General features: G+C 46.2%; 2 protein-coding genes across 4 annotated transcripts in view; both read right to left on the bottom strand.

The window, feature by feature from the left end:
- Positions 1 to 11,663, bottom strand: part of qtman (queuosine-tRNA mannosyltransferase) — a 31,516-nt gene extending 19,853 nt beyond the window's left edge. Inside the window, exons 1-4 of the mRNA XM_084689412.1 lie at positions 11,630 to 11,663; positions 7,711 to 7,902; positions 4,106 to 4,273; positions 3,190 to 3,363 (exon numbers count right to left, since the gene is read on the bottom strand). Of these exons, the coding sequence (XP_084545538.1) occupies positions 3,190 to 3,363; positions 4,106 to 4,273; positions 7,711 to 7,889 (521 nt within the window). The 5' untranslated portion in view covers positions 7,890 to 7,902; positions 11,630 to 11,663. The remainder of the gene's footprint in view (positions 1 to 3,189; positions 3,364 to 4,105; positions 4,274 to 7,710; positions 7,903 to 11,629) is intronic.
- A 1,280-nt stretch (positions 11,664 to 12,943) lies between these two features.
- The window catches only part of zeb2a (zinc finger E-box binding homeobox 2a), a 51,859-nt gene continuing 38,779 nt past the window's right edge, over positions 12,944 to 26,023 (bottom strand). For 2 of the 3 annotated variants that reach the window (XM_084688618.1, XM_084688619.1), the window contains exons 4-10: positions 24,141 to 24,209; positions 22,805 to 23,011; positions 22,189 to 22,403; positions 19,949 to 20,057; positions 17,634 to 19,600; positions 17,068 to 17,248; positions 12,944 to 15,078 (exon numbers count right to left, since the gene is read on the bottom strand). In XM_084688618.1, coding sequence (XP_084544744.1) covers positions 14,480 to 15,078; positions 17,068 to 17,248; positions 17,634 to 19,600; positions 19,949 to 20,057; positions 22,189 to 22,403; positions 22,805 to 23,011; positions 24,141 to 24,209 — 3,347 coding nt within the window. In that variant the 3' untranslated portion in view covers positions 12,944 to 14,479. The remainder of the gene's footprint in view (positions 15,079 to 17,067; positions 17,249 to 17,633; positions 19,601 to 19,948; positions 20,058 to 22,188; positions 22,404 to 22,804; positions 23,012 to 24,140; positions 24,210 to 26,023) is intronic. The other variant, XM_084688620.1, reaches the window with a different exon arrangement.

Here is a 26,023-nt window from a genome sequence, read left to right as displayed (position 1 = left end):
CATTTGGGCTTGCGAGAGCAGCCCAAGGATAAAGTCTCAAACAGCAGAGTCTCACAGGATATCCTGCCATCTGCTCCAAGAAGAGTCATTCCAGGGGCCAATCAAACGAGACCTGAGCAGAGCAGTCTGAAGACTTCACAAGGAGCCACATCAATGGCTTTTAAACTCAGCCAAAGAGGGAACCTTTTACCAATCAACTTAAAAGTAGCTTCAGTTATCTGCAGCCAGTTAAAGGGCTTAATGAAAAACGGCCATCAATGCGGAGGTCCAAGTATGTGCAACTCTTTCAAGTTGGGCTGCAAACCTGCATTCATATCTCTCTCCAAGGAAGAAAGCAACCGTGAAGGAGGGGGGGGGATTCTCTTAGAAACCGATGGCAACAATGGAGACGTTTGTCTGTTGAACAACCGCTACAGGATCAAAGCTCCCCCGCTTTCTGCAGGCCACATCTAAAATTCCCGCAAAACAATTGAACAAAACACTAATCAAGGCATAATCGAATTAACCCCCTGCTCCCCACACCTGACTGCTGTCCTCAGTGGGGAACAGCCCCACAAGGCCTGACAAGCTCCACAAAGACATGAAGAGAGAGAATAGAGGTAGAAACAGCTGTGGGGGGCCAAGCTGGCTAAAACGACACCTGCTGATCACGTGGTGGTCCGTGTTGATCTGATTAGCACCCTGGGCGCGCCCAACCCAGACGCGCCGCACCAGCCCGCTGACGACATTCGAAACAAAGTCAGCATCCCGCCGCTCGGCCATGATAAATGTGGAGGCTTTGTCCACCACCGCAGGTTTCTGCCGGCTCAGGTCAATCACTATTAAATTACAAAAGTCCTCCCATCAAAAGGCAGATTGATAGATGAGTCTTGCAAACACACCAACCACAAAGAGCCTTCTTCTCTGCTTTAAGGAACCCACCAGAGTTCCTCCACACACACACACACACACACACACACACACTAAAAAGGGTTGCAGGTTTTCTTCTGGGCGGGGGGACTCGCAACGCCACAAAACTCCCCAGGTCAATTTGAAAGACTGACAAGGAATATTTTAAAAAGAGAGAAACACAGAGAAAGAAAGAAATGTATTGAGGAGTAGAGAATGGAGAGGAAGAGAAAGAAGGGGGAGGAGGAGAAAGAAGGAGAATAGAGGGGGGGGGGGAAGGCAGAGAGGGAGAAAAGAGAGGGGGAGACATCAAAACACCTATGCAGAGAAATAATCTGGTATTTCTCCCTCATTTGTTTCTCTGAGCGTTTTATATTTCCAGAGAGCTGGACTAACCGTGTTTGGGATGAGACCACAGGCATGTTGAGGGATCGTCGGCCATGCATATAATCACTTACTTACACTCTGTGAGCTTGCTTTGGATCAGGCAAATGACCGTCTGAAAATGAGCTGAGAACCCTCTGGGCGAGAGGCCTGCGTCAGCCTCGCCCGCTCACTTTCTCTGGGTCTTAGCCAAGCGGATGCACAGGAAAACATGCAGGGGTCCACACACACAAACACACTCTTGTGCAAACATGCATTCATGCACGATTGCACCCCCCCCCCCCCTCCCCCACATACACACACACACACACAGAATTAAAGGATAATTAAACAAACACAAATTTCTTTCTCAAATACACTTAAGTAAAATATTTAAATCCTTCTCTTTATTCTACAAATATAGGCATGCATCCAGATGGTTATCTACATCATTTAGATGATACCATGTATCATATTCATGATATGTGATTCTCAAGCCCTGACTGTGGTGCTGATCATGTCACCAAACACAAGTTTGACTAGGGAGGCCATAAAGTAAAGATTTGACACCATTACTGGAGGCAGGGTCACACAACCCAACTCTCTCTCTCACACATACACAAAATGCACATTCTACACAGTATCGCAACCCGCACACATACGTTTCCTGGCCAGGGATCTCCTTAGGGGGACTGGGTCTTAATAATTAGCTATAATGTGCCTCAAGAGTGTGCTCAGAACAGTGTGTGCACTTGGGTGAGTGACAGGGCTCCTTTCATCTCCCCGCTGTGTTCAGTCACCCCTGAGAATGGCAAGGCTTGAAAGAAAGCAGCAAAAATTGCTCAAAAACTGCATCATATGTTTATGAATTTCAATTCAATAAATGCCATGCGCCCCCATGAAAGTGCAGCCATTATGGTTTTCCCTAAAATGCGATATCATAAAACCCAGCAGCTGTGTCGTCTGGGAGGCAGATCTGAGACGACTTTCACACTTTTTATTTGGAAGATATTCCCACCTGAGAGGCCAACAACACTAATCTGTCTCAAATCTGAGCATGCTTGCTCTGTTGACATTCATAGATTTATTCTAAACTGTGTTGTTGCTTTCATGTGAAGAGGTGGCTGCTGTTAATTTGAGCTCTAATCCAAACCAGAGCCTCTCTGTAGAGTCGCTGGTTTGGCCTGTTTTACTGAGCATTGTTTTGGAACGCAGCAATAAAAAAGCACAACCCCTCTTCACTGACCCGGGACTGCATCTTATAAAGAAGGACATGGAACCAATCGATTCAGCATGAATAGGTTCTGACTGGCTTGTTCGGTTCTGAGGTACACAACTTCTAGTAAGCAATACAAACTCCCAAAAGTATCAAGTGAAGCAAATATAGACTTAAAACTGACAGTAATGTAGCTTCACTTCTGCGTTTCATCTCATGCACCTGGTGGAGATGATGGGTCAAACTGCTAAAAGTCAATGTTGTTGAAATAAAACCAACCAAAAAGTACTTTTTTGATGACCACAAAGTTGTCCCTTTTAAACTATAAAGGATAGAAAAAGCAATGAAAGTGTTTGACAGATCAAGCACTTCAAATTAGCTTTCAGGATGAACATGAACCAGATTAATCTTGTCATTTCAGACAATCTCCCACCAACACACACGCACACCCACCCAAACACACACACACACAAACACTCCCAGATTGCTAAACAAATCAGTGTTCCAGTACGGCCTACGTAAGAGAGTGATAGGCCCCAACGACAGGATATTAAAACCTCTGTCACTTCTAATCTGGATTTCTCACACAACTCTGCCATTAACCATGCTCCTGAAGCTGGATTAACAGGCTGGCCCTCCTCCCTCCTCTGCGCCTGCTGTAATCAGCGGCCCGGTCCATCCCTGGAAGGCGAACGACTGGAGCCAAGGATGAGTCCACTGACCTGGTGACGTCCGGGAGCTGGAGAGGGAAGTAGAGGACCCGACACTTTGGTCGTATGAGCGAGGCTAGGTCTCGGGGCCTGTGGTCGGGAATCCTCCTCATGAAGGATGAGATGGAGGACAGGAAGGACTCCATGTTGAAAGAGGAGTTGAACGCCACCACATCTGCCACCAAGCTGGGTGAGAGGAGGAGGAGGAGGAGGAGGAGGAAGGAAACGGGAGGACAGTCAGAGATAGCACATTCTCTCTGCTCTCTCCGACATGCATGAAAAGTGAAACGGCAGCAACTATCGTTTCTTCATCCCTTGATCTCCAGGACTCCTAAATGAAGCCCCATTCTCTTTCATTAGAAGAAAAAGGCCTCCGCATTATAATTCAAATTAGCAAAGCAATCTGGCTTCAATCCAATCAAAGCTCTCCTAATGATCCATTCTCTTTGAGTAGCGTATTATTTAATGCTGCCATATTTGACTGGGTTAATGATGTTAAAGTAGATGGAGTGGGCAGGGCTCAGCAGAGTTATTGACGTGTTGCCCTATGCAGATCAACAACAATCAGTTTTCTTTCGAGTGCCTCTCTTTACCGTTTAGCCTTCTGATTAATGGCGAGGCTGTCTCTCGACAAAACTGACTTCAATTAACCAGAGAGCATCATGTTGGGTCGCGGTAATTAACCAATCATGTGCGCCCTGACATGCTCATTAAGACAAACTATTACAGTTGAGTAGTACGCGTCTTTTATTCCCCGATGCAACAAACAGAGTAATTGTGCGTCTTCTTAATTGTTATTGCTTGTCATTGTTTACTCGTGCTCTGTGCTGAAGCTTCGCTTCAAAGATTGTGCTGCTCAACGTTGTCCGTCCTGCTAACATAACACTGCACCCAGTGGATCCAGCTTGCTGTGGAAGGCAGCGTTTACCATGACAGGACCTGGTTGTAGCCATACTGGAAGTCTCTTTCTTGAGTCTTGCGGACGGGGTAGACCAGCTGGTTCTCGTGGAAGTACAGAACCTTCTTGAGGCGAGCCAGGTCGGGCCTCAAGGCCACCAGCTCAGCCAGGTTGAGGACAGAGGAGGTGAACAGCACCCTGGGAAAGCAGAGCGGAGGGCGGGAGGGTCAGCAGTGAGTTTCAACCCGCTAATAATACCTTCATACCTCACCAGCATGCAGCCAGGGGAGTGACATAACTCCCCATTTAGCAGGGCCATACTTAAATATGGCTGCCAATGTCAACCGTTGAGTGTTTATTTTTTTCCTCGTCTATCTAAGGGGTACATGTGACAGGGAATTCCCAGTCACCCAATCTCTGCGTTATCTGGAGACCGTGGCAGGTAAAATAAGGAACATCATTTGCAGGATTCTCCTTGCGTGTCTATACTGTATCACCATCCTCTGTGTCTATACTGTATCACCATCCTTTCTCTGTGTCTATACTGTATCACCATCCTCTGTGTCTATACTGTATCACCATCCTCTGTGTCTATACTGTATCACCATCCTCTGTGTCTATACTGTATCACCATCCTTTCTCTGTGTCTATACTGTATCACCATCCTCTGTGTCTATACTGTATCACCATCCTCTGTGTCTATACGGTATCACCATCCTCTGTGTCTATACTGTATCACCATCCTTTCTCTGTGTCTATACTGTATCACCATCCTTTCTCTGTGTCTATACGGTATCACCATCCTCTGTGTCTATACTGTATCACCATCCTTTCTCTGTGTCTATACTGTATCACCATCCTTTCTCTGTGTCTATACTGTATCACCATCCTTTCTCTGTGTCTATACTGTATCACCATCCTTTCTCTGTGTCTATACTGTATCACCATCCTCTGTGTCTATACTGTATCACCATCCTCTGTGTCTATACGGTATCACCATCCTCTGTGTCTATACTGTATCACCATCCTTTCTCTGTGTCTATACGGTATCACCATCCTTTCTCTGTGTCTATACGGTATCACCATCCTTTCTCTGTGTCTATACTGTATCACCATCCTTTCTCTGTGTCTATACTGTATCACCATCCTTTCTCTGTGTCTATACTGTATCACCATCCTTTCTCTGTGTCTATACTGTATCACCATCCTCTGTGTCTATACTGTATCACCATCCTCTGTGTCTATACTGTATCACCATCCTCTGTGTCTATACGGTATCACCATCCTCTGTGTCTATACTGTATCACCATCCTTTCTCTGTGTCTATACGGTATCACCATCCTTTCTCTGTGTCTATACGGTATCACCATCCTTTCTCTGTGTCTATACTGTATCACCATCCTTTCTCTGTGTCTATACTGTATCACCATCCTCTGTGTCTATACTGTATCACCATCCTTTCTCTGTGTCTATACTGTATCACCATCCTCTGTGTCTATACTGTATCACCATCCTCTGTGTCTATACTGTATCACCATCCTTTCTCTGTGTCTATACGGTATCACCAGTCACCGTCTAGCCCTACTGTAGCCTCTAGCCAGCCTTGCGTGCTGGAGAAACAAGTCTTTGAAGCCCCGCATCCCCCCAAGTGACCCTGTCCCTCCATTCCTCCACTTTGTCTTGGCTCATCCCTTCACCAGTCAGCCAGTCCCCTCCTCTCCTCCTCCTCCCTTTCAGTGTCTTACCCACGAGCGAGTCTCTTTGATGTGGCGAGTCCACGAGCCATCACTGAGCAGGCGTCTCCCCCCCCCCCCCCCCCTTCCCCTCCAGACCTGGGATTAGCCCAGTTTCCTGGCCCTGTTCAGACCTTCCATCAAACCTAAGAAGAGGCCTAAGACTGCGTGTAACAGAAATCACCCTCACCCCCTAAACTCCTTGCTAATGCGAGCCTCTGACTCAAACCAGATGAGACTTCTCTATTTTTACCTTTTTTTCCAGCCAAGACCAGTCCAGAGGGACTTCCTGTGTAGTTAGGAATTAAACGGCGGGACCTGCAGCGCTTATACGCAGTGCAAGCTGAATCACACAGGCTTTACCTCCGTACGTGAATATCTGAGGAACTTAGATCCTCTGTATGTCCATATCTGACCTCGTACTGCGCAGAGAGGATTGCTGATTTTAAAACATCTACATTCGAGATGTTTATAGAAACCAATGAAATAAATAAAGATAAAGGTGGAATGGTGAGCTATAGGACAGTGTCACGTGTTAAAGAATAGAGAAGTCTTACTGAAACAGTTCAACCAGTTTATCCCTCATCATCTGACACTGAAATCAATACTGCCATCCCATATACGGCAATACATGAGGCGCCAGCCTCCAGCACTGGTGTGTGTCCTTACTTACTGTATCTACCTTAGCACTAGCAGTTTCACTGCGGTACCTGTCTTCTGTTTGACCTTTAGAATCAGAAGTTGAACGCTACTGTATGAGTCAGCTATCTGCTCACTCTGCCTCCACACTGCCTCTCAGCACCCTGCCTCTCAGCACCCTGCCTCTCAGCACCCTGCCTCTCAGCACCCTGCCTCTCAGCACCCTGCCTCTCAGCTGCCTGCCTCTCAGCTGCCTGCCTCTCAGCTGCCTGCCTCTCAGCTGCCTGCCTCTCAGCTGCCTGCCTCTCAGCTGCCTGCCTCTCAGCTGCCTGCCTCTCAGCTGCCTGCCTCTCAGCTGCCTGCCTCTCAGCTGCCTGCCTCTCAGCTGCCTGCCTCTCAGCTGCCTGCCTCTCAGCTGCCTGCCTCTCAGCTGCCTGCCTCTCAGCTGCCTGCCTCTCAGCTGCCTGCCTCTCAGCTGCCTGCCTCTCAGCTGCCTGCCTCTCAGCACCCTGCCTCTCAGCACCCTGCCTCTCAGCACCCTGCCTCTCAGCACCCTGCCTCTCAGCACCCTGCCTCTCAGCACCCTGCCTCTCAGCTCCCTGCCTCTCAGCTGCCTGCCTCTCAGCTGCCTGCCTCTCAGCTGCCTGCCTCTCAGCTGCCTGCCTCTCAGCTGCCTGCCTCTCAGCTGCCTGCCTCTCAGCTGCCTGCCTCTCAGCTGCCTGCCTCTCAGCTGCCTGCTCTACCTCCACACTGCCTCTCAGCTCCCTCTGCCTCCACACTGCCTCTCATGCTGGAACTGCCGAGCGGCCGCCTTTCAAATGCCGGGAGGGATCAAAAGCAGACAAGTAGGTGGGTTGACACGGCAACCTGATATCTAGCAGCAAGTGTGTGTGTGTGTGTGTGCATGTGTTACATATGTGGGTGGGCAGCCACACCAGTGGGCTGATTTACTATCTAAATTCTAGAAAATGTAGTATCTTGTATCTACGTGCTTTCTAGAAGGTCTCGTTGGTGTATCGAGGCCTAACTGTCAGATCACTACCAATTACTGTATCCTTCATATATCTGGTAGTCTCTTTAATGAGTCTCTCTGCTAAGATGAAGTCTGTCTTCCAGTCTCTCTGCCTATCTCTCTCTGCCAGTCTCTCCCAATCAAAAAAACCTTGGTGAACACCGTCCCGACATTCATTCTTTCATAGTATTGATTTAGTAGACGCTTTTTTATCAGATGGCTTTGATCCTGGCCCGCTTGGTTGACAGTACCTGTATGAGGGGCTGGGAGGGATGGTCTCCATGAAGAACAAGGCTGCCGTGCGGGCCCTCCAGTGCCACTTCTTAGCAGGCAGAGTGTAGGCCACGCATCCTTCCAGCGCCCCCTGGAGCAGGTCACACAGCTGCCTGTGGGAGCCTCCGTAGAAGGCCTCCACCAGCAACACACTCATGGAGACGGCTCTCCTGGGAGACAAAATGGAGGGATGAAGAAGGGTGGAGCGAAATCCTAGGGACAATTGGGAGAGACGGGTGAGGTCGTTGTTTGGAGGTATTGCTGGGGTTTCTTTGGTTGGGAAGAGATGGAAGGGAAGGAAGACATGTTGGACTCAATGTCTTATGGGGGAGGGAAGACAAGCTGACAACGCACACAAGCATTATTCCAGTTGCTATCGGAAACATTTATGCTAGATTCACATAAAGACGTTTTCAACGGTCATCATTTTCATTATAAGGTCTACATGGGAGGTGAACACATTTTATATATTGTCATGACAAATTAACCCCGATAAGCAGGGTTAACAGAACAAAGCCTGAGTGCTAGTAGCTGCTGAGGCTAATGCTAATCATCACAGGCCTCACAACGTCTTCTGGTGCAAGTCTATTTCTTTTCCAGTGAATGCCCTCTTCTCCATACATTTTCCAGTTTACTTCGACAGTACATGTTGTCCTCAATCTCGTTCTTCCATTTGGCAGCCCACAATGGGTTTAACGCATTTGCGTCGCTCTCCAATCGCCCACAGACTTTCCAACCAGTCAATATCTTGGTCCCCATTTCGCTTTTAAATGCAAGTCATATCTTAAGGAGAAAATGAGCTGTGCAATATTTTACAACGTGGCAAAAAAGTTGCAGAGGCAGAAATAAGCGTAGCGGATGGACCCAGGCAGAGCTGGGGAGGGGAATGCTTTTAAAGCCGGCCGGAAGTCTAGGCCAATGGAAATAGAGAATCCTAATGGATGTCCAAATATGACCCATTGTACCAAGACAGCAGACCATAATACCAAATGGACTATTAAATAACATTCCATTATATTCATTCATTTAAATGCAAGACCGATGAAGCTTAGATAGCATCAAATCTGTGTTCAGCTTCTCTATGTGCTCCAGCCTGCCAGCATGGCAAAATTGTTCTGCAGTCTAACTGTTTTTAAAGCTTTGAATGAAAACCAAACAAAAGAGCATAAATTCAACTTCGACATAACAGAATAATAACGCCTCCTTCGGAATGGCACACATTACAAAACAAGTTTTCAACCCTACAGTATCTTTGGGGGTTTCCAAACTCACCGCCGAGTCTCTACTGGTCCCTCTGATGAGCAAGTTCACCTCACCTATAGGCACCTTTCGCCCCCGCAACTTCAAACTTTGGAAGGGTGTCGATACCTTTCCACCTCTGACGACTGAGATGAAGTAAGGGGTTAATGTCATCTTCATCACCCCACTCACTAGCGTGTCAGGGAATCCCCTTGATACCACACCACTCAGGAATTCAGAGCAGTGCTCCAACACCCTGTATGCTGACGAGTCATTTCACTACCCAGAGATGGGCTTTGTCATTAAACCATAGAGCCGTCTCAGTTTGGAAACTGAAAACGCAATGACACAAGTGAATATTAGAATTGTGTTGTGGGATGTGGTATTTCGAAGCCTTGATGTGTGTGGCATTTCCCTAGCCATTTGAAAAGGAACACCTGTAAGCCCTAACATTTAGGCCATCTCGTAGAGTATGAAACTACAGTGTGGAGCTACAGTAGTGTGATTATCCTGGCAGAGGAACACCATGGCGTCGAGTATCCCTCCAATGTCACCACCATCCACCACACACACACACACACACACACACACACACACACACGCAGGCTAACACATAAACATTTCTTACACAGGAATAAAATGTAGTGCCTCTAATGTCACCACACACACACACACACACACACACACACACATCTCCCTGAGGTGCAAAGGGATTTCATGCAGAACAGCAGGATTTACATAGACCTAGATAACACAGAGGGGAGCAGCCAGCGATTCTGTACTTGAATGCATAAAGACGTCACAGTGAGGACTGATCGTGACCATTAAAGTCATCACCAGGAGCAGCCTCCCCTCAGCGCCCCCGGCCATGGCAGGCTCAGGCCTGCATGGGGCTGCAGTGACCAGCGATCAACACTGATGGCTGGAGCGTGCATGCCAGATTCCAACACCTCCCTGTACATCCCTGCAGCCATTCTGGGGTTGTGCTTCTGAGTGTGTGTGTTTGCGTGTGTGTGTGTGTGTGTTTATGGGTGGGTGTGTGAGTGCATGTGCGTGTGTAGGTTTGTGTGCTGGGGGTTGGGGGGTGTCATCATCTTCAACTGGGCCTGACAGTGATGAGGCTAACGCTGATATGTTCTCTTGGAGGCTTATTTCTCTCTGAACATGAGATCAGATGAAACTCCCCCTCTAACTCTGAAGCTACTGACAAAATGGCAGATTGAGGCTGAGGCAAAACAGAGTTCAGCCAGTGTCCAGTGCTGTCAGGAAGGTAAGCCCTTTGTGCAGATGTGGACCAATTCTAAAACAGATCTTGAATACACTATGATCAAGATACAATATCATCATCAAGCATGTCAACACTTTTGAAGGGTTTGTAAGGAATTAAACGTTTTTATATTTGCTGTATTACAAGGTTATGGATAATATGGGTGATATTGTATGTTACCCCCACTGATGTAACATCCACAGATATTTGTTGCCTTAAACCCAATTGCTGTAACTCATAACCATCGTGATTAAATGAGAATCAGAGCTATGCTGGCAAAACAGTGGGTAATATTGTGTCCTAAAAACCTTTTAATTCACTGTTCTCATATCGTCCCTTTCAGTTTGACAATGCAAGTTTAAGCAGCTTCGCACATCGGGAAAGGAACGTGTAATGCTATTCATAACTCCTTTGATCTCATATTAGAATAGGGGAGGAGGCTCACATTTTCCACGGATTAAGGTTTCAAAGCGGTAAAATGAGTGAGAAGTTACTTTCCTTCTTTTAATTGAGGGAGTCGTGCCCTTGTACTTCACAAGCGATGGCTTTATGTGAAAGCTAATCATTTAAGGATCCACTGACTGAGGCTCCAGCTGTAATTACAGACACATGGACATGTGCTAATCTCTCCATGCTTGGATGGGGAGAAGGCTCTGGTGCGTACAATAGCCTAGGAAATGAAAAAGACTTCACATTCAACATGGAAATTCATATTTTATATGGTACTTGAGAGAAGAAAGCCTTGCCGTGATGCTCCATATCCGTTACCTGAGGCCTATTTTAACGTAGCATAACACTTTTAAACATTTAATAAATGTACCTGGCGTTGGGGATTTAACACTGGAAAAACACAGCAAATGTACCCTATCATCTACTGTACTGTTGCAGTGTTGTAAATGTATGGGTGGCATTCTAGAGTGTTTCATCTGGGTGAAGCAGGCAGTGAAGCTCATTTCGTAACCACATCACTATGTCGCTTCTGAGCAGAGCAGAGTCAGAGATGTGATTTGCTGAGGCACTGGACTACATCGTCTAGCTGCTCAACGAGTAGGTGGATCTTTGTCTTGTCTGCCACCGTCACTGACACAACGCCGGCATTATCTCAGATCATCACGTACATACTTTAAGGTCTTGTTTCCCGAAATTAATCATCAGTGGCCCCGACAATGAATGACTGACGCATGGACCCGATCGGTAATAGCCTTATCACAGTTTGCAATGTTTCTCAGTGATTAGTAGTTTAGGCAGTAAGGACATAAGTCCGACATTTAAACTTTGCTTTTAATTGGACCAGTGTGAAAATAAGCGGCCACTACAAAGCAGACTGTGTGAAAAAAACATGTGAGTAACACTCCAGCATGCTCATGGATCTCTAAATAAACAAGACTTACCTCTTCCTGAATTATGCGTGTAGAAAAGCCGGACGCACTACGTTTTATTCTTGCGTAATTACGTCATTTAGTACGCCCCTTTAATGGCACTGAAGATGCGAGAGAAGTCTTTAGCCCGTGATGTGAATGTCAGATGGACATCACACATTCTCATCACTCACCCACATTTTTTCGCCAAAGTAAATACTTTTTTCTCTTTTATATTTATTGTACTCTGCCGATAGTTCTTCCAAGTTTGAGTGAAATCTATATTGAGAATGCACATTCAATTCATTCTAAACATTCTGTGATTTTAACATCTTCCAAGCATTACATTGTAAATCATGACTTGATACCACAAAAATATTACTTTTGTATTGTTCATAATTTGTGATTTAATTATCACGTAGAATTAATTTAAGCAAGTGTGTGTATATGTGTGTGTGTGCGTGTGTGTATGTGTGTTTGTATGTGTGTGTTAACTGTGCTAACTGTGTCAGAAATACATTGTGAACTTTTCACCTGTTTCTATTTGCATGCTCTTATGAGAGTTAAGATTGTAAGGTTTAAGATCATGTAATTCTCCCGAGGTCATGACCAGTTAGACTGTATGCTGCTAGAGGCAATTTTAGCTGAAGCCAGAGTTTCGTAACTTCAAAGAGGCCAAGAAATGTGGAGTATAAAATAGAATGGACATCAGAGTTCAGCATGACCAGCTAGAAGTGTAAAGACAGAAATAAATGACTTCTTAGAATGAGATTGTAGCTTTTTATACAAACATTTTCTCACTGTTGTGAAGAAGTATTAAAAGGTTCAATTAGTTCATGTTAATGAGGAACTTTCAAATTATTGGGCAAAATGTGTGTGGACAAAAAGTCTATAATACATCAGATAAGGATTTCCAGTAAATATACAGTACACATATTTTAAGATATTTTTGCTTTATTACTGGACTGGATTCTAATTATACAAAAAAAATACATCAACATACCAATCCTTAGGGGAAAGTGTTTTGCAAATGTATAACTTTGTAACTGTAATCATCCTGCGTCGTCTATTGTTTGTAGTGATCTTAGATAAATAATCAAACTGATGAATCTGTTGATGATAAATTATCTGCCAGCTGTGTAAGTGGTGCTCATGTGGCTGACAACTTCTATCTGCAACCTTAACAAGCCTGAGGGATAGCATTCATAAAATTGTGTACGCCAATGATGCCTGGACTGAAATTATATCAAAATATCAAAATTAAGAATTTGTTATTCTGCAGTTGTGCATGACAAATCCTGTTGGTGTAGTATATCTGAATCGTCAATGACACACAGGTACACACACTACAAGAAGAATAACACAGCTTTATTAAAATTTTATTTTGGCTACATTTATTCGAGCATGGTCATTTCCAAGAGAAATTAAAAATTCAATAATACTTCAGACATTTCAGGAATTTCATCAACAGTCCCTCTTCATCACTTCAAATGGATGAATAAAGCGGATTTTGACTCTCAAAAAATACAGTGTTTTCACAATATTGTATCAAAAGTTCCCCAAATTTAGAATTTCCAGTAGTTGTAAGGAAATAAAAACTAAAAGAAATTTAAATTTAACAATTAATGTTTCCAAATACCATAGATGCTCTCTATTCATAATTTGTTCCAATAGGTGAATGACAGAATCCTTTTTACTAAAATATATCTATTTGTTGAGGAACTATAATACTGTACACTACAGTATGAAATAAATAAAATTAGGAAATATAAAATGAGTCACATAAATAAAATGGTAATCTTAAAATAAAAACAAAATGAAATTTATGTTGGAAAAATCAACAAAAAACTAAAAATGTAATACTGACAAAAGATCATGAATAATACAGAAAATTGCACAAACATATGTAAACTAACAAACTGCCGTCTATCTATGCTAATACTGACATAGGTACTTCAAAAAACAAGGTGAAATATTCATTTAATACTGAAGCCAGAGCAAAGATAACACAGGTCAACTCTGATGTACACTGTACAGGGATGGCACTTGCAGAAACGCACAGGTGAAAAGGTTTGCATATAAGGCTTTCTCTTGAGAAAATAAAACACACAAAGACTCTCATATGGAGTAGCCTGTCATATTTCACTGTTCTCTCCTCTCATTCTCCCACTCTCCTGTCCGTTTAAGACTCACAACATATCAAAAATCACACAGGTTTAAAGTTCCTTCACATAAAGAAAATTGTGAGGCCCAAAATTGTGTGGTTAGTTTGCCTTGCAAAAGAGGATAAAACCAAGGACATCACAGTAAGTGGTAGACAAAACACAACACTGACAGGACTGCTACCGAGTCTTCAAGCACGGTATAAATATCCATAGGCTTTTTTTCTTTCATTTTTTTTCAAACGTGTTTTTGTAGTGATTAAAGGGGCGGAGTGCAATTTCCTGGTTTGGGGTATCAACACAATGTAACACAGGGGTTAAGAACATTATAGCACCACACAGCTTTTAGGCCTTAATTCTGTACATTGACAACAGCTTCATTTTCTTTTTAATTATAATGATAATCATTATTACTTCATTTTTTTTGTTTTTTTTTGCATAATGTGGATTTTTAAACAATCCCACCCAGTTTGTCTTTACAACTCTGATGTTGGCAGTCACCACATGCATGAGTTCCATCTTTAGTTACAATCTTCAGAAGCTCGAGGTGAGCACTCCTATGACTGAGCCTCCCCTTCTTTTTCTGAAACAGAGCAGGTTTCATGTTTGCTGGAAGAATGGAAAAAAGGAAATGAAACAAACCAACATGACAAATATTTGCTGAAAGCTTTTTTTCTTTTTTCTTTTTTTTTTCTTCTTCTTTTTTGACTGCAGCACTGAATCAGTCTGCTTCCTCCTGGTCCGACTTGGCGTCTGTTTTCCCTTCTCTTGAACTGTCATCCATTGAATGAGCCACGTCCTTGCCCTCCTCGCCGTCCCTCGTCAAGTCCATCTGCGTTCCCAGGCTCCTGCTGTCGCCCTCGTCCTCCTCCTCCTCTTCTCCCTCCCTGAAACTTCCCTCCCGTCTGTCTGTCACCTCCTCGTACGCCTCATCCACTTCCCTCTCTCGTCCTCTCATTCCTCCCTCCGAGCCGTCTCTCAGGATGGTGCCTCCACCCTCCTCCGCCTGGTCCTCGGGGTCGGAGTATCCCAAGGGCCCCAGGCCCTGCAGGTAGGCCCTCCTCATCAGCAGCTCTGTGGGCTCCAGGGGCCCTTTGTCCCTGGCCTCCCTCTCTGCAGCCTCCCTCTCCTCCGCCTCTCTCTTGCAGTAGGAGTAGCGGTGGTTCATGTGCTGGGAGTAGGAGCCAGAGTGGGAGAAACGCTTCCCACACTTGTCACACTGGTAGGGCTTCTCTCCGGAGTGCAGGCGTGAGTGCTCGATGAGATGGTGTTTGTGTTTGAAGGCTTTCTTACAGATCTGGCACTGGTGCGGGCGCTTGCCTGCGGAGACACAGGAAACAGGGGAGAGGACGTGTTACTATGGTGACCAGGGGTCCTCTTCACTAGAAACAGTGCACACACACACACACAGGGGATGTTAAACAGTTTCAAGGGAAAGGACAAAGACATGCAGAGTTAGGGTGGATTGTATCTGCTCTACATTGGATGTACCAATCATGTTAAGTGCATTCAAAGTGCAGAGAATATTTCATTATGTTTCCGAACAACTTCATGTTCTCCTAGCATGTTGAAAAATGACGATACAACAACAATACACTTCTGCCACTGATCCCAGACGACAAAATAGTAGATATGACTAGGTGTGATGACTTGTCACACAAATAACCACCTGCCCACAGTAATGAGGAATCCAGACAACCCCAGACGTCCCCAGCTCTGACTTTGTAAAAAAAAAAACCCTGTTTAAAGTACCGCATCAAGCCCCATGTGCAGGGGAAGATGAAATTAAAGCCCACACACTTCATCGCTTTGTGTGTTAGTCTGCGACTGCAGCAAGCTGAGCCTGAGCCCAGATATGATGGCGGCTGCGAGGTGAGAGAGAAGCAGCTGGCTGCGTCGACGGTGTGTGTTTTCATGACATCATAGGTCCAGATTAAAACTGACGAGGATTAGCCACCGTTTGCATGGCGGTGTGACGGGTGTATTTGTGGGTGGAACTTCACACCCATAACACCCACCACCCCCTCTCTCTGGCCCTCACACACACACACACACACACACCACCATCACCTCCTCATGAGGGTTACTACAACTAATTTCTACCGGAAATATCTTTCCTGCATCAGACTTCTGTTAAGCAGAGTGGACCTGTTGATGCCGGATCAATCTGCCCAATCTCACACCGCTCCAAAACACACATCCCACGCACACATGCACACACACACCTCCCATCCTGAGGATGCCAATACACTGACACACATGGAGGCAACCACACAGGGGAATGTGAGTACATACAAACACACACACACATACATACACTGATGCGCGTGCACATACACCCACACACACACACACACACACAGGCAATTCCAAGCCACAAATAGCCTTGGAATGCCTGCAACATCTTCCATAGTTGGCATAGTTGAATACTCCCCACCCTCCTTTCCCGCCCTCCCCTACACCCCGACAGCGGAGCAAAAATAGACGAGACAGCGGATTCCTTGCCGCGCATTCCTGCCCAGAGTGACGGGGGAGAACGGACGACGGGCGATGCAACCCGGTGAAAGAGGAGTCCCCAAGAGTAGAGGTCACACCTTAAGAAAAGACCCAGACCTGGGGCTCTGGTAAATACCACCAGGTTCGGTAAGTCTAAGACCTGCCACCGAGAAGGGCTGGAATCTGTGTACAGCTATAAATACACAAACACGCTCACATAGATCCATACACACACCATAACGCCCACCCACACAACACAGGACTTATCTGGAAAAATAACTTCCTTAAAGAGAGAACATGTATTCTAAAATGGCTGCTAGTGAGGTTACTATGGACACTATGAGCAGTAAACAGGAAGTCGGAATGGAGGTTACTCTCCACTGGTCAGACTGCCTGTGCCATGACAGTGCAGGCTGTAGTTCTCCAAAGGGATTAATTTGGTATCTGTTCACAGGTCATTTTACTGACAGTCATCATGTGAACTTCAACACACACAAGCGATATGAATGGAACGCAGTAACAGATGTTTATATTGACTTTACTGAATGTTTACATTATCCCTTAAAGTTTAAACATCCCTACCCCCTGTTGAAAAGAAAGGGACATGTTAAAGGCCATGGATTTGAAAACATAGAACTTAAAGAATGCAGAGAAAGATGAAAGAAACAATGTAAAAATGACAAAAAATGGACAAAGCTATCATAAAAAAGAAAGAACGAAAAGAGCGATATTTGTAAGACAGAACATGAAGGGAGGAGGGCACAGAGGCAAAGGAGGGTTGGGGTAAAAAAGAAGTGTCTAAATGTTATATACCTGTGTGCTCATATTTGTGTCTTAGGAGGGAACTGGTCTTCTGGAATGTTTTGTCGCACAAGTCACACGCGTACATACCACTTTCTGTCTTCTTTATCTTCTTCCGGGAGAGGAGGGAGTCGCTGTCTGTCAGGTCCTCCAAGCCTGACAGATAGTCCCCTGTACCGTCCAGTAGCTCACCCTGCAACACACCAGCAGATGTATCAATTATTTTAGTAATCCACACCTGTCACCTAAACATAGACACCTTCTGCTGGGCCTGAGCCTCAGTCTGGACATGGCTTAGCCATACGACCTGTGTGAGACCCTTTGAGCCACGAGACCCAGGGAGACATATGGGCCGCTTTTTAATACTGGATTGTGTTTTTCTTTGAAGGGGTAAGAAGGTATTTACAGTCTCAGGGGCATCCGTTTAATTACATTAATTTAACTGACAAATACAGAAACGTGAATCCAGTTAAACACAATTATTTGATTCTCTGATATTTTAGCTGATTACTTAGCATACGTTACTTGTTCGATCAATGTGGCTTAGTTCTTCACCAGTTCTACACAGAAGATCTCACCTGGAAACCTGGTTTCCTCTGGTACTTCCTCCTCTGCTGCATTTCTGCAAATGTGGCAGCCCCGTTGGCATACGTGTAGGCCATGTGGGGCAGGTAGTTCATAGGGTCCAGGTAGGACCTCAGGCCGGGGATGGAGGCCTGGGCCGGGGACATGAAGGTGGGGGGTGGAAACGCTCCATGGGGGGGCAGGGAGGTGTACATGTGACCGCCACCGAAGGGATTGATCCCGAAGATGGGGCTGGCACTCTTCTCCATCTGGTGGCCGCTGTGCCCACCCGCGTTGCTGCTTTCAGAGCCCAGGAACTCCTTCTTGATGCTGACCAGGTCCATGGGTCCAGTCCCCTGCTGCCGTGTGTGGGATTCAACCCCGTTGCGTTCCACCACGAAGCCGTTGGGTTTGGACCTCTTCTCTCCCAGAGAGGCTCTCTTGCTCATGTGTTTGGGCAGGGACAGGTCCAGCGGCAGGGGCTCCCCAGGGGGCTCCTCAGAGACCAGGCTGTTTGGAGTGTAGGAGCTACTCTGGGAGTTTTTCGAGGAGGTGGAGGAGAGGTTCAGGGGAGACGGAGTGCTGGTCCTTAGGTGGTCCAAGGAGTCTAGTGGTTTGTCGGTGATCTGCTTATTGACTGTAAAATGATTGGCCTTTGAGAGCCTGTGGGAGGAGTCACCGTTAGAGGAGCTGCCATGGAAATCACGGTCGCCATGAACCATAGGCGACCTGGTCAGGCTGTGGTTGATCTCGGCGCTGTTGCGGTCTGGAGGCGGCGAGCGCTTTCTGGAGTTGGCATTGTGGTTGTGCTGTTGGTTTTTCCACTGAGCGAACCACTCTTTGACAAACTCCTGCGGGAGCCCCACGGCGATGGAGATCTTCAGCAGCTCCTCCGAGTTGGGCTCGGTGTTCATGGCGAAGTAAGCCTTGAGCACCGACACGTGGTCCTTGAAGGGGTTGACGGGGCTGGAGGCGCCTCTCTCAGACAGCACCGAGGACAGCATGGAGGCCTGCTGGTCAGACGGATACCCACCCCTGCGTCCGGGGTTTCCGCCGTCGGCGGGCTGAAGGACGGCCTTGATCTCCTCGTTCATCTTGCACAGGTAGCGCTCGTGCTGGTGCAGGGGGATGGGCCCGGGGAACGTCTCCTTGCAGAACTGGCAGGAGAAGGGCAGGAAGTGGGCCTGGTTGGGGTCGTGGGGTTGCTTCTCCTCGGTGACCAGATCCATGGAGTTGTGGAGCTTCTCCTTCTTGATGTCCACCACCTGCCTTTTGGAATCGTCAATCAGGCTCCGGGCCTCATTCACCTTCTCCAGGGTGTAATCGATGATGCTCTTGGTGGGGCTGCTGTGGCCCATCACCTGGAAGCCCGCCCGGGGAGAAGAGAGGGCCCTCTTATGTTCCTCCATCTGGGCCCCCAGCTCCTTCATATAAGCCCTGAGCTTGGAGATCTCCTCCGGGTTCCCGTCCATCTTCTGCCTGCATACAGTGTTGTCCACGATCTGGAGGACCTTCTGTACCTCGCTCAGGTTGTTCCCCAGGGCGGAGTAACCCAAAAGGGGCAGGTCCAGCCCCATGCCCCCCAGGTGCTGCAGGGGGCTCTGGGAGGAGCTGTGGACACCCAGGGGGCTACCCCCTCGGCCGGCTCCATTCAGGTACACCCCTGGACCCCCAAAGCCATGCGTAGAGGCCATCAGTAACCGGTAGTCGTTAAAGTCTATGGGCTCTGCCTTGATATCCATGTGACCCTGCTGGTCCGGACGTCCGTTCTCCAGCTTGTGACGGAGCTGGGCCAGGGCGGGGCTTCCCGGGGAGGAGGAGGCAGAGTTGGGGGAGGAGCCGGCCTTGGCGTTGCCTCCGTTGCGTACCCGTCCAGTGATGGCGATCAGGCCAATGCACTTCTTGCTGCTTATGTGGGAGCTGTAGGAACCGGAGTGAGAGAAGCGCTTCTTGCAGTTTGAGCACTCGTATGGCTTCTCACCTGCAGTCGGAAAAAGTTAGGTATTAGAAACTCATATTGCAGCTGGCTGGTTATATGAAATCTTATGAGTAGCAGAAAAGCCTAAATATCTTGAGCGACAAATTTCTTTTAACATTTCCATTCCATTTTGGGCTTCTTGAGCTATGGGTCCATCCATATGGCTGAATTAGTCAGTTATGAAACAGGTCTAGTGAGCTATTATAAAACAGAAATGAGTCATTTGCTGACAGAGGCCAAAAAGGAACATTATCAATCTAAATTCTTCATGGCACAAGCCTCAATCATGCAGAGGCATATGAAAAGGATATATTTCAAAATGAATGGCTGAAAACCAAGACGAGTACTCACCGCTGTGAATGCGGAGATGCTCCTTCAAATGATGCTTATACTTGAAGGCTTTTCCACACTCGGTACATTTGAACTTTCGGTTTCCAGACCCATCATTCAACAGAGGAGGCTGTGGAGGAGAAAAGGGAGTTTTTACTTCTGAGCTACTAGAAAGAGGAGGAGTCGGCTAGACACACAGATGTAGATAAGAAGGTAGTGTCCTTGAAGAGAATATTAAGTTGTTTTTATGTACAAAATGTGTTGTGAAACATAACATTCGTAAAGGCTAATCAAATCATACCCATGGTTTAGGAAGGTATTGTCACTGATAAGGAAAGCCCTCATTTGAGTATTGAAAATAGTGTGGGTTGAATTCTTGTATTTTTTCAAAGGTAACTGTTTAGTGTAGGTGCATTGTCTCTGCTTGAAATTCAAATGAGATAACAAACAAAAATAACAGCGGGTGAAATAGAGCCCCCTCACAGATGCGAGAAGTTTATGTGAAAGAGTGGGAGGTGTTCATGTTAAACAGTACAATGTTTAATATAACAAATCTCCTTTTTAAAGTGTTTTGTGTAACAAAAAAATACAGTATATTTAAATTAAATATACTCAATCTAAAACAAACCAATAATATCTATGATAAAAATCCATAATTGTACTTTTGGCTAAAAAGAAAATTATATACAAAATGCAAAAAAAGAATGAAATGGGTGAGGAATTCACACATTTTCACAGTGGTCTACGGTTCAAACACCACAGACCAGTCTACGGTTCAGACAAACCAGAGTGGTCTAAAGTTCAGACACACCACAAAGTGGTCTATGATTCAGACACCAGAATGGTCTAAAATTCAGAAGCCACAGAGGTCTACGGTTCAGACAAACTAGAGTGGTCTATGGTTCAGACAAACCAGAGTGGTCTATGGTTCAGACAAACCAGAGCGTTCTATGTTTCAGACAAACCAGAGTGGCCTATGGTTCAGACAAACCAGAGTGGTCTATGGTTCAGACAAACCAGAGCGGTCTATGTTTCAGACAAACCAGAGCGGTCTATGGTTCAGACAAACCAGAGTGGTCTATGGTTCAGACAAACCAGAGCGTTCTATGTTTCAGACAAACCAGAGTGGTCTATGGTTCAGACAAACCAGAGAGGTCTATGGTTCAGAAACCACAGAGGTGTACGGTTCAAACAAACCAGAGTGGTCTATGGTTCAGACACACCACAGAGTGGTCTATGATTCAGATACCAGACTGGTCTACAGTTCAGACACCACAGAGCCAGGCCGCCATGGTGACTGCCTGACCTCCTGTTAGTGTCTCTTTAACTATTTAACTAAGAGGAAGCACACAAATAAACAAACACTTAAAGTCATTTGAGGATTATGATCCTCCAAGTCACTAGAGGAAACGGCCATCTGCTCCTGTTTAAGGGTGATAGAGAGAAGGGGGGGTCAGGTGAGGGAGGCGGGGGGAGGAGGAGGCGGGAAGTAGGGGGAGGGGTGGGGAGGAGGTGATTGCTGCTTCTGTAACGGTGGGCTCAGACAAATGTGAGTTTGAATCTCACTGGGTTAAGCTCAGGAAATGTAATTATAATTAGGATATAACTAGAAAATGTAACTATTAATTTGCATTTAAATAAAACAAAACACTGTTCGGGAAAGGATAGGCCCAGAATGCTAACCATCACACTTCTAGAACAACCCTATTCCATTGTCTGGTCTTCATATTAATAATCCCCAAAATAACAATCATAACAAAACGGGTTAAAAAAGCTAAACTAGTCCATGAGAAATGCTCGATCCATATCTAGCACTATCTTTTATTAGCGCTAATTTCTAATCAAATGTGTTCCAGTTCCAGCAACAGCTGATGTAAGAATTCAGATGGCCTGGGGAAGTCAATATGCTTCTACATCCTACGCGCGCCTCACTGTAGGCGGAGGCTGGGGGAGCAACATGCAGCTGTGAACACGCACTGGCGGCTCTCATGTCTAAAACAAGAGCTGAAGAAACAAACTGGGTTTATTGCAAGCAAACGACAGCTCAGGAAACTGGCCTAATCATTCACTCAGGAGAATACGGTTTTATTTTTAATCCAAAGTGCACAGGGGCTGCAGCGAGGAAGCTGGGAAAAAAATCTCAGAGACTGAGGGAACGAGAGAGATGCCAAATGACACCGTTTCGAAACCTTCCGATATGAATGGACTCTCAAAGAAGTCAATAAGGTAGAAATGGATAGAATGTTGATGCCGTGTCTTGCCTGATCTCTCCCAGGCTTGTGTGTGGCCATGTGGCGGTCCAGCTGCGTGCGGTGGGTGAAGCACTCAGAGCAGAGAGGGCAGGGGAGGCTCTCCTCGTTCTTCTCGTGGCGGTACTTGATGTGCTCCTTCAGGGAAGTCAGACGCTTGTAGCCCCGGTCACAGTAAGGGCAGGTCAGCAGTTGGGCGAAAGCATCTGGAGTCCCATGTGGTAGGTCTGCACAGGCGGGGGGGAAGGGAAGAAGAGGAGGAGGAATAGGAGGGGCGGGGAGGAAGAAGAGGATGCGGCAGGATGAGGAGTGGGAGGAAGAGGAGGAGGGAGAAAAGGAAGAAGGAAGTACAGGAGGGCCAGGAAGAGGAGGAGAAAAATTAAAAGCAGTCAGGAGCTAGCTGATAGGCAGTACTCCAAAAGGATTGTTTCATGATGAGCTGCTTTCCAAAGTCCACTACAAACTTGGAGGGTACCACTCCAACATCATTGCACTGCAGTGGCTACAGCATATGACAGACACCCAATATCCAGTCCTTTGTGACCTATTATGTATACGCCCATTATTCCTAATAGGAGGGAGTTGTGAACAATATAGTAGAACATATTTCCTGAATCTGGACTCTCACCACTTTCATTCTCATCCTGACCCAGGGCCTCTGGCGTGCCCAGTCGTGTCACTTCCTCCGGGGCTTCTGGGTAAATGATGGCGGTGTCTCCGCGCTGCAGGTACTCTGCGATGCTGGCGGGGTGGCCGTCGCCCTCCTCCAGCTTGCGTTTAGTGAAGAAGTCGTCAAAGTCGGGGACAAAGTCGGGGACACCATCTATGTGCTTGACTGCACAGAGGAAAAGAGAGAGAGGAGGTAAAAGAGTTATGATGATGTCTCATGTGCTGCCCCCACCCAACCACCCCCAACTCTGGGCATAGGATGCTGTGGTCCACAGGATGATGGACTGGTGTGAGGAGGAACACGGAGGAAACCATTAAGGCGCTACGAGGGGGTGTGTGTGTGTGTGGGGGGGGTGGTATACATTCAAGTTACCATTAATGATGTAAGATAATGGCTTCTACCAAGAACAAGCAGAGACAATTTGAGCATTAAGCCGTGTTCTCAAGCCTTCTTAAATGGTTGAAAAGAGCTTTTTAGCTTTTCACTTAAATATTTTCGATGCAGCTGGTAATTCGGTTAAGTTGCAATTAGATTTGCTGGGTTTGCGGATCTCACTTAGAATTTCCCTCTACATAATTTAGAACATAAATTTAATTATGGGGCAGATCATGTTGGTTTACAACTGCCTAACAATCAGAGTTAATGCTGGATCAGGTATCTGATGCCTTCATTAGCCTAGTACAGCCTGTAGTCATCACAGTGTTCAGTCTAACTGTTAAGACAGACTGTTTAGCCTGAACACTACCCCCAGGTCCCTTCCTGTACTCTCAGCTGTGATTCTAAACAACCATACTTCAGATTTTAGTTTTGTCAACAATATCCTGAACATAAAGGGCGCCTAACAGTGACCAGAAAGGAAGAATTCATAACACTTTGTTGCTACTCTGAAATGCTCTGTGACTTGCAGCAAGGGCAGACACGCTTTTTATTGTCTCGTTGTAAAACCAATTTGAAAGTACATGAACCAAACAAATAAGATTTGGGCCAAAACTCAATTGCGCAGCAAGATGCAATTTGCGTTGCACTCATGCTCAACTTACAAACAACTCACAAATGTTGTCTTACTCCTACTTGATGCAGAACAGGGTCGCTTAGCTCACATGGGTCTGACCGTGTGTGTATGTGTGTGTGTGTGTATGTGTGCTCGCGCGAACGTCTCCCTAGACCATCACAAAAAAGATGTGTTTTGTACGTGAAATAAGTGGAATAACCGTGACACCCTATTACGCGGCGGCGTGCCTTAGCCTCGTAAAGGGCGCCTGATTTGAGCGTGTCCGAGGGGGGCGGGCCTCACCTGTGCCGTTTCCTACAGCGTGGAGAGAGCCCTCGGGTCCGAGAGCCTCGTACTCATCCTTCCTTTCATCTGCCGAGGGAAGGAGAGAAGCATTTAATCCTCGATGGACTGTAGCTAACCCGGCCATCAATGACTGAATTGTGTGAGCAGGGAGCAGGAGGCGCCCTTGGCTAAGTCAGGGGGCATGCGCCGTATGGCTGCCTTGACAGTTCAGTTAACAAGCACCTCTAGTATCCATTCACTACAGCTCTTAAAATGAAGGTATTTCCACTGATAATGGGGGCCCCGCTTGCCTGTACGTATACTAAGTCTATTGTGTTTGTTGCTCCTGGGCTCTAACATGTGACTCCAAGGCTACAGTCACAAGCATCGTAAGCTTTTTGCCTTCAAAGGAGGGATATGCTGCACGCCCTGCTGAAAGAAGCTTGAGGTGGAGGAGGTGGGGGAGGTGGGGAGGGATGGGAAGGAGGAGGAAGAGAAGGAGAGGAAGGAGGAGAAGGGAGGAGGAACTGAGAGAAGAGGGAGGGAGAAGGTCTGAGATCAGGAGCGTCTTGCTGTTATGATCTCGTGTCATGGCAGCAGGTCGCTTTACTAAACTTCCTTCCTCAAAGACAGAGTGACTGTTCAACAGGAACTTGTATTTTGTATTTTCATACCTTATGAACCTTCTCACGAGTCTGACGAGTCACGAGATATAACGACGATACGACTTATTTGTGAACATTGTCAAATCAAACATTTTTACAGAATACTGTAGCTATAAAAGCTTTCAACTGTCAAATGATTCGGTTGGACTGCGCAGGGTATGGTACGATCATGTGCATGTAAATACATTTTCTTCTGTTTTATAAGACTTCTTCCCACAGTTTGAGGTTTCTTTTGAACTGCTCAGTTCACGGTACTCAGTGCCTCAGAGATCTACTGGGAAAGTATGGGCACTCTCTGATGAAAAACTTGAGGTTCATTGGGAAGAGAATCAGTACCAGACTTTGCAGTATGGGTTTCGCTCTCTCTCCAACACAGGGTTTTTTGTGGGTTACAGTTTCATTGCGAGCAGAGTAGAGACAAAAGCAAGTCACACCCTGTAGCACTCTCTTAGAACCGAGAACTGGACCGTTCTATTTTCAGTCAACCCCTCCCTCCACATACACCGTCACTCTATCGGCTATGAAATACAAAATGGGGGCCCGTTGTGTTCTTCTCAATCGTTTTCCTTTTTTCCTCGAGAGACAAGATGGACAGCAAATTCGAATTTCTGTTCTGATTGTGGCTACTGTGGTTCAGCTTTTTATGTGTTGTCAGTTTGACTCAAACTGGCGCTATTTAACTTGCTTCTCCTTTTTACTCTCTTGAAGTGACACCTCTCTTGCTCCACACTCTCTCTATCTCTTTCTCCCTCTCCCCCTTTCTCTCTCTGTAACTGGCTCTGTTATACTGATTCCTGATGGTAAGATCACTTCATTTTAAAAGGAGAAGAAGCATAGGTCTTTGAGATATCTAGCATTTTGAATTAATAGTAACAGATCTTCTCCGGTTCTCTCTGCTGTGGTGTATTTCTGTTCTGCCCACAAACGTGTTGTTTCTCCTGGCAACGAAAGATACTGCCAATCCCGACTCTGCCATCTGTGCCTTCCGACTAGTACCAGCCACAGTCCCCTCCATCCTCTCAGCCATCTTCAGTTCAAACTCAAACCTCCGTAGACCTCCATCTGAATGCGATGGCCGTAAGTAGATGGCTAGTTCACACATAGATGGAATCACCTGGGGATGATTTCTAAAACAGCTTTCCTGCAATGTCAATAATCAATCAAGACTCCCCTTTTCATTTACGTTTGGTTTTGAACCATTTTCCCTCGACCTACTCGCACACTCTTTTTTCCCAT

Source organism: Hypomesus nipponensis, chromosome 23, assembly GCF_054491055.1.
Source record: "Hypomesus nipponensis isolate SF chromosome 23, ASM5449105v1, whole genome shotgun sequence".
Taxonomy (NCBI): Eukaryota; Metazoa; Chordata; class Actinopteri; order Osmeriformes; family Osmeridae; genus Hypomesus; species Hypomesus nipponensis.
The sequence above is the reverse complement of the archived record's forward strand: the minus strand, read 5'-3'. Positions and strand labels throughout refer to the sequence as shown.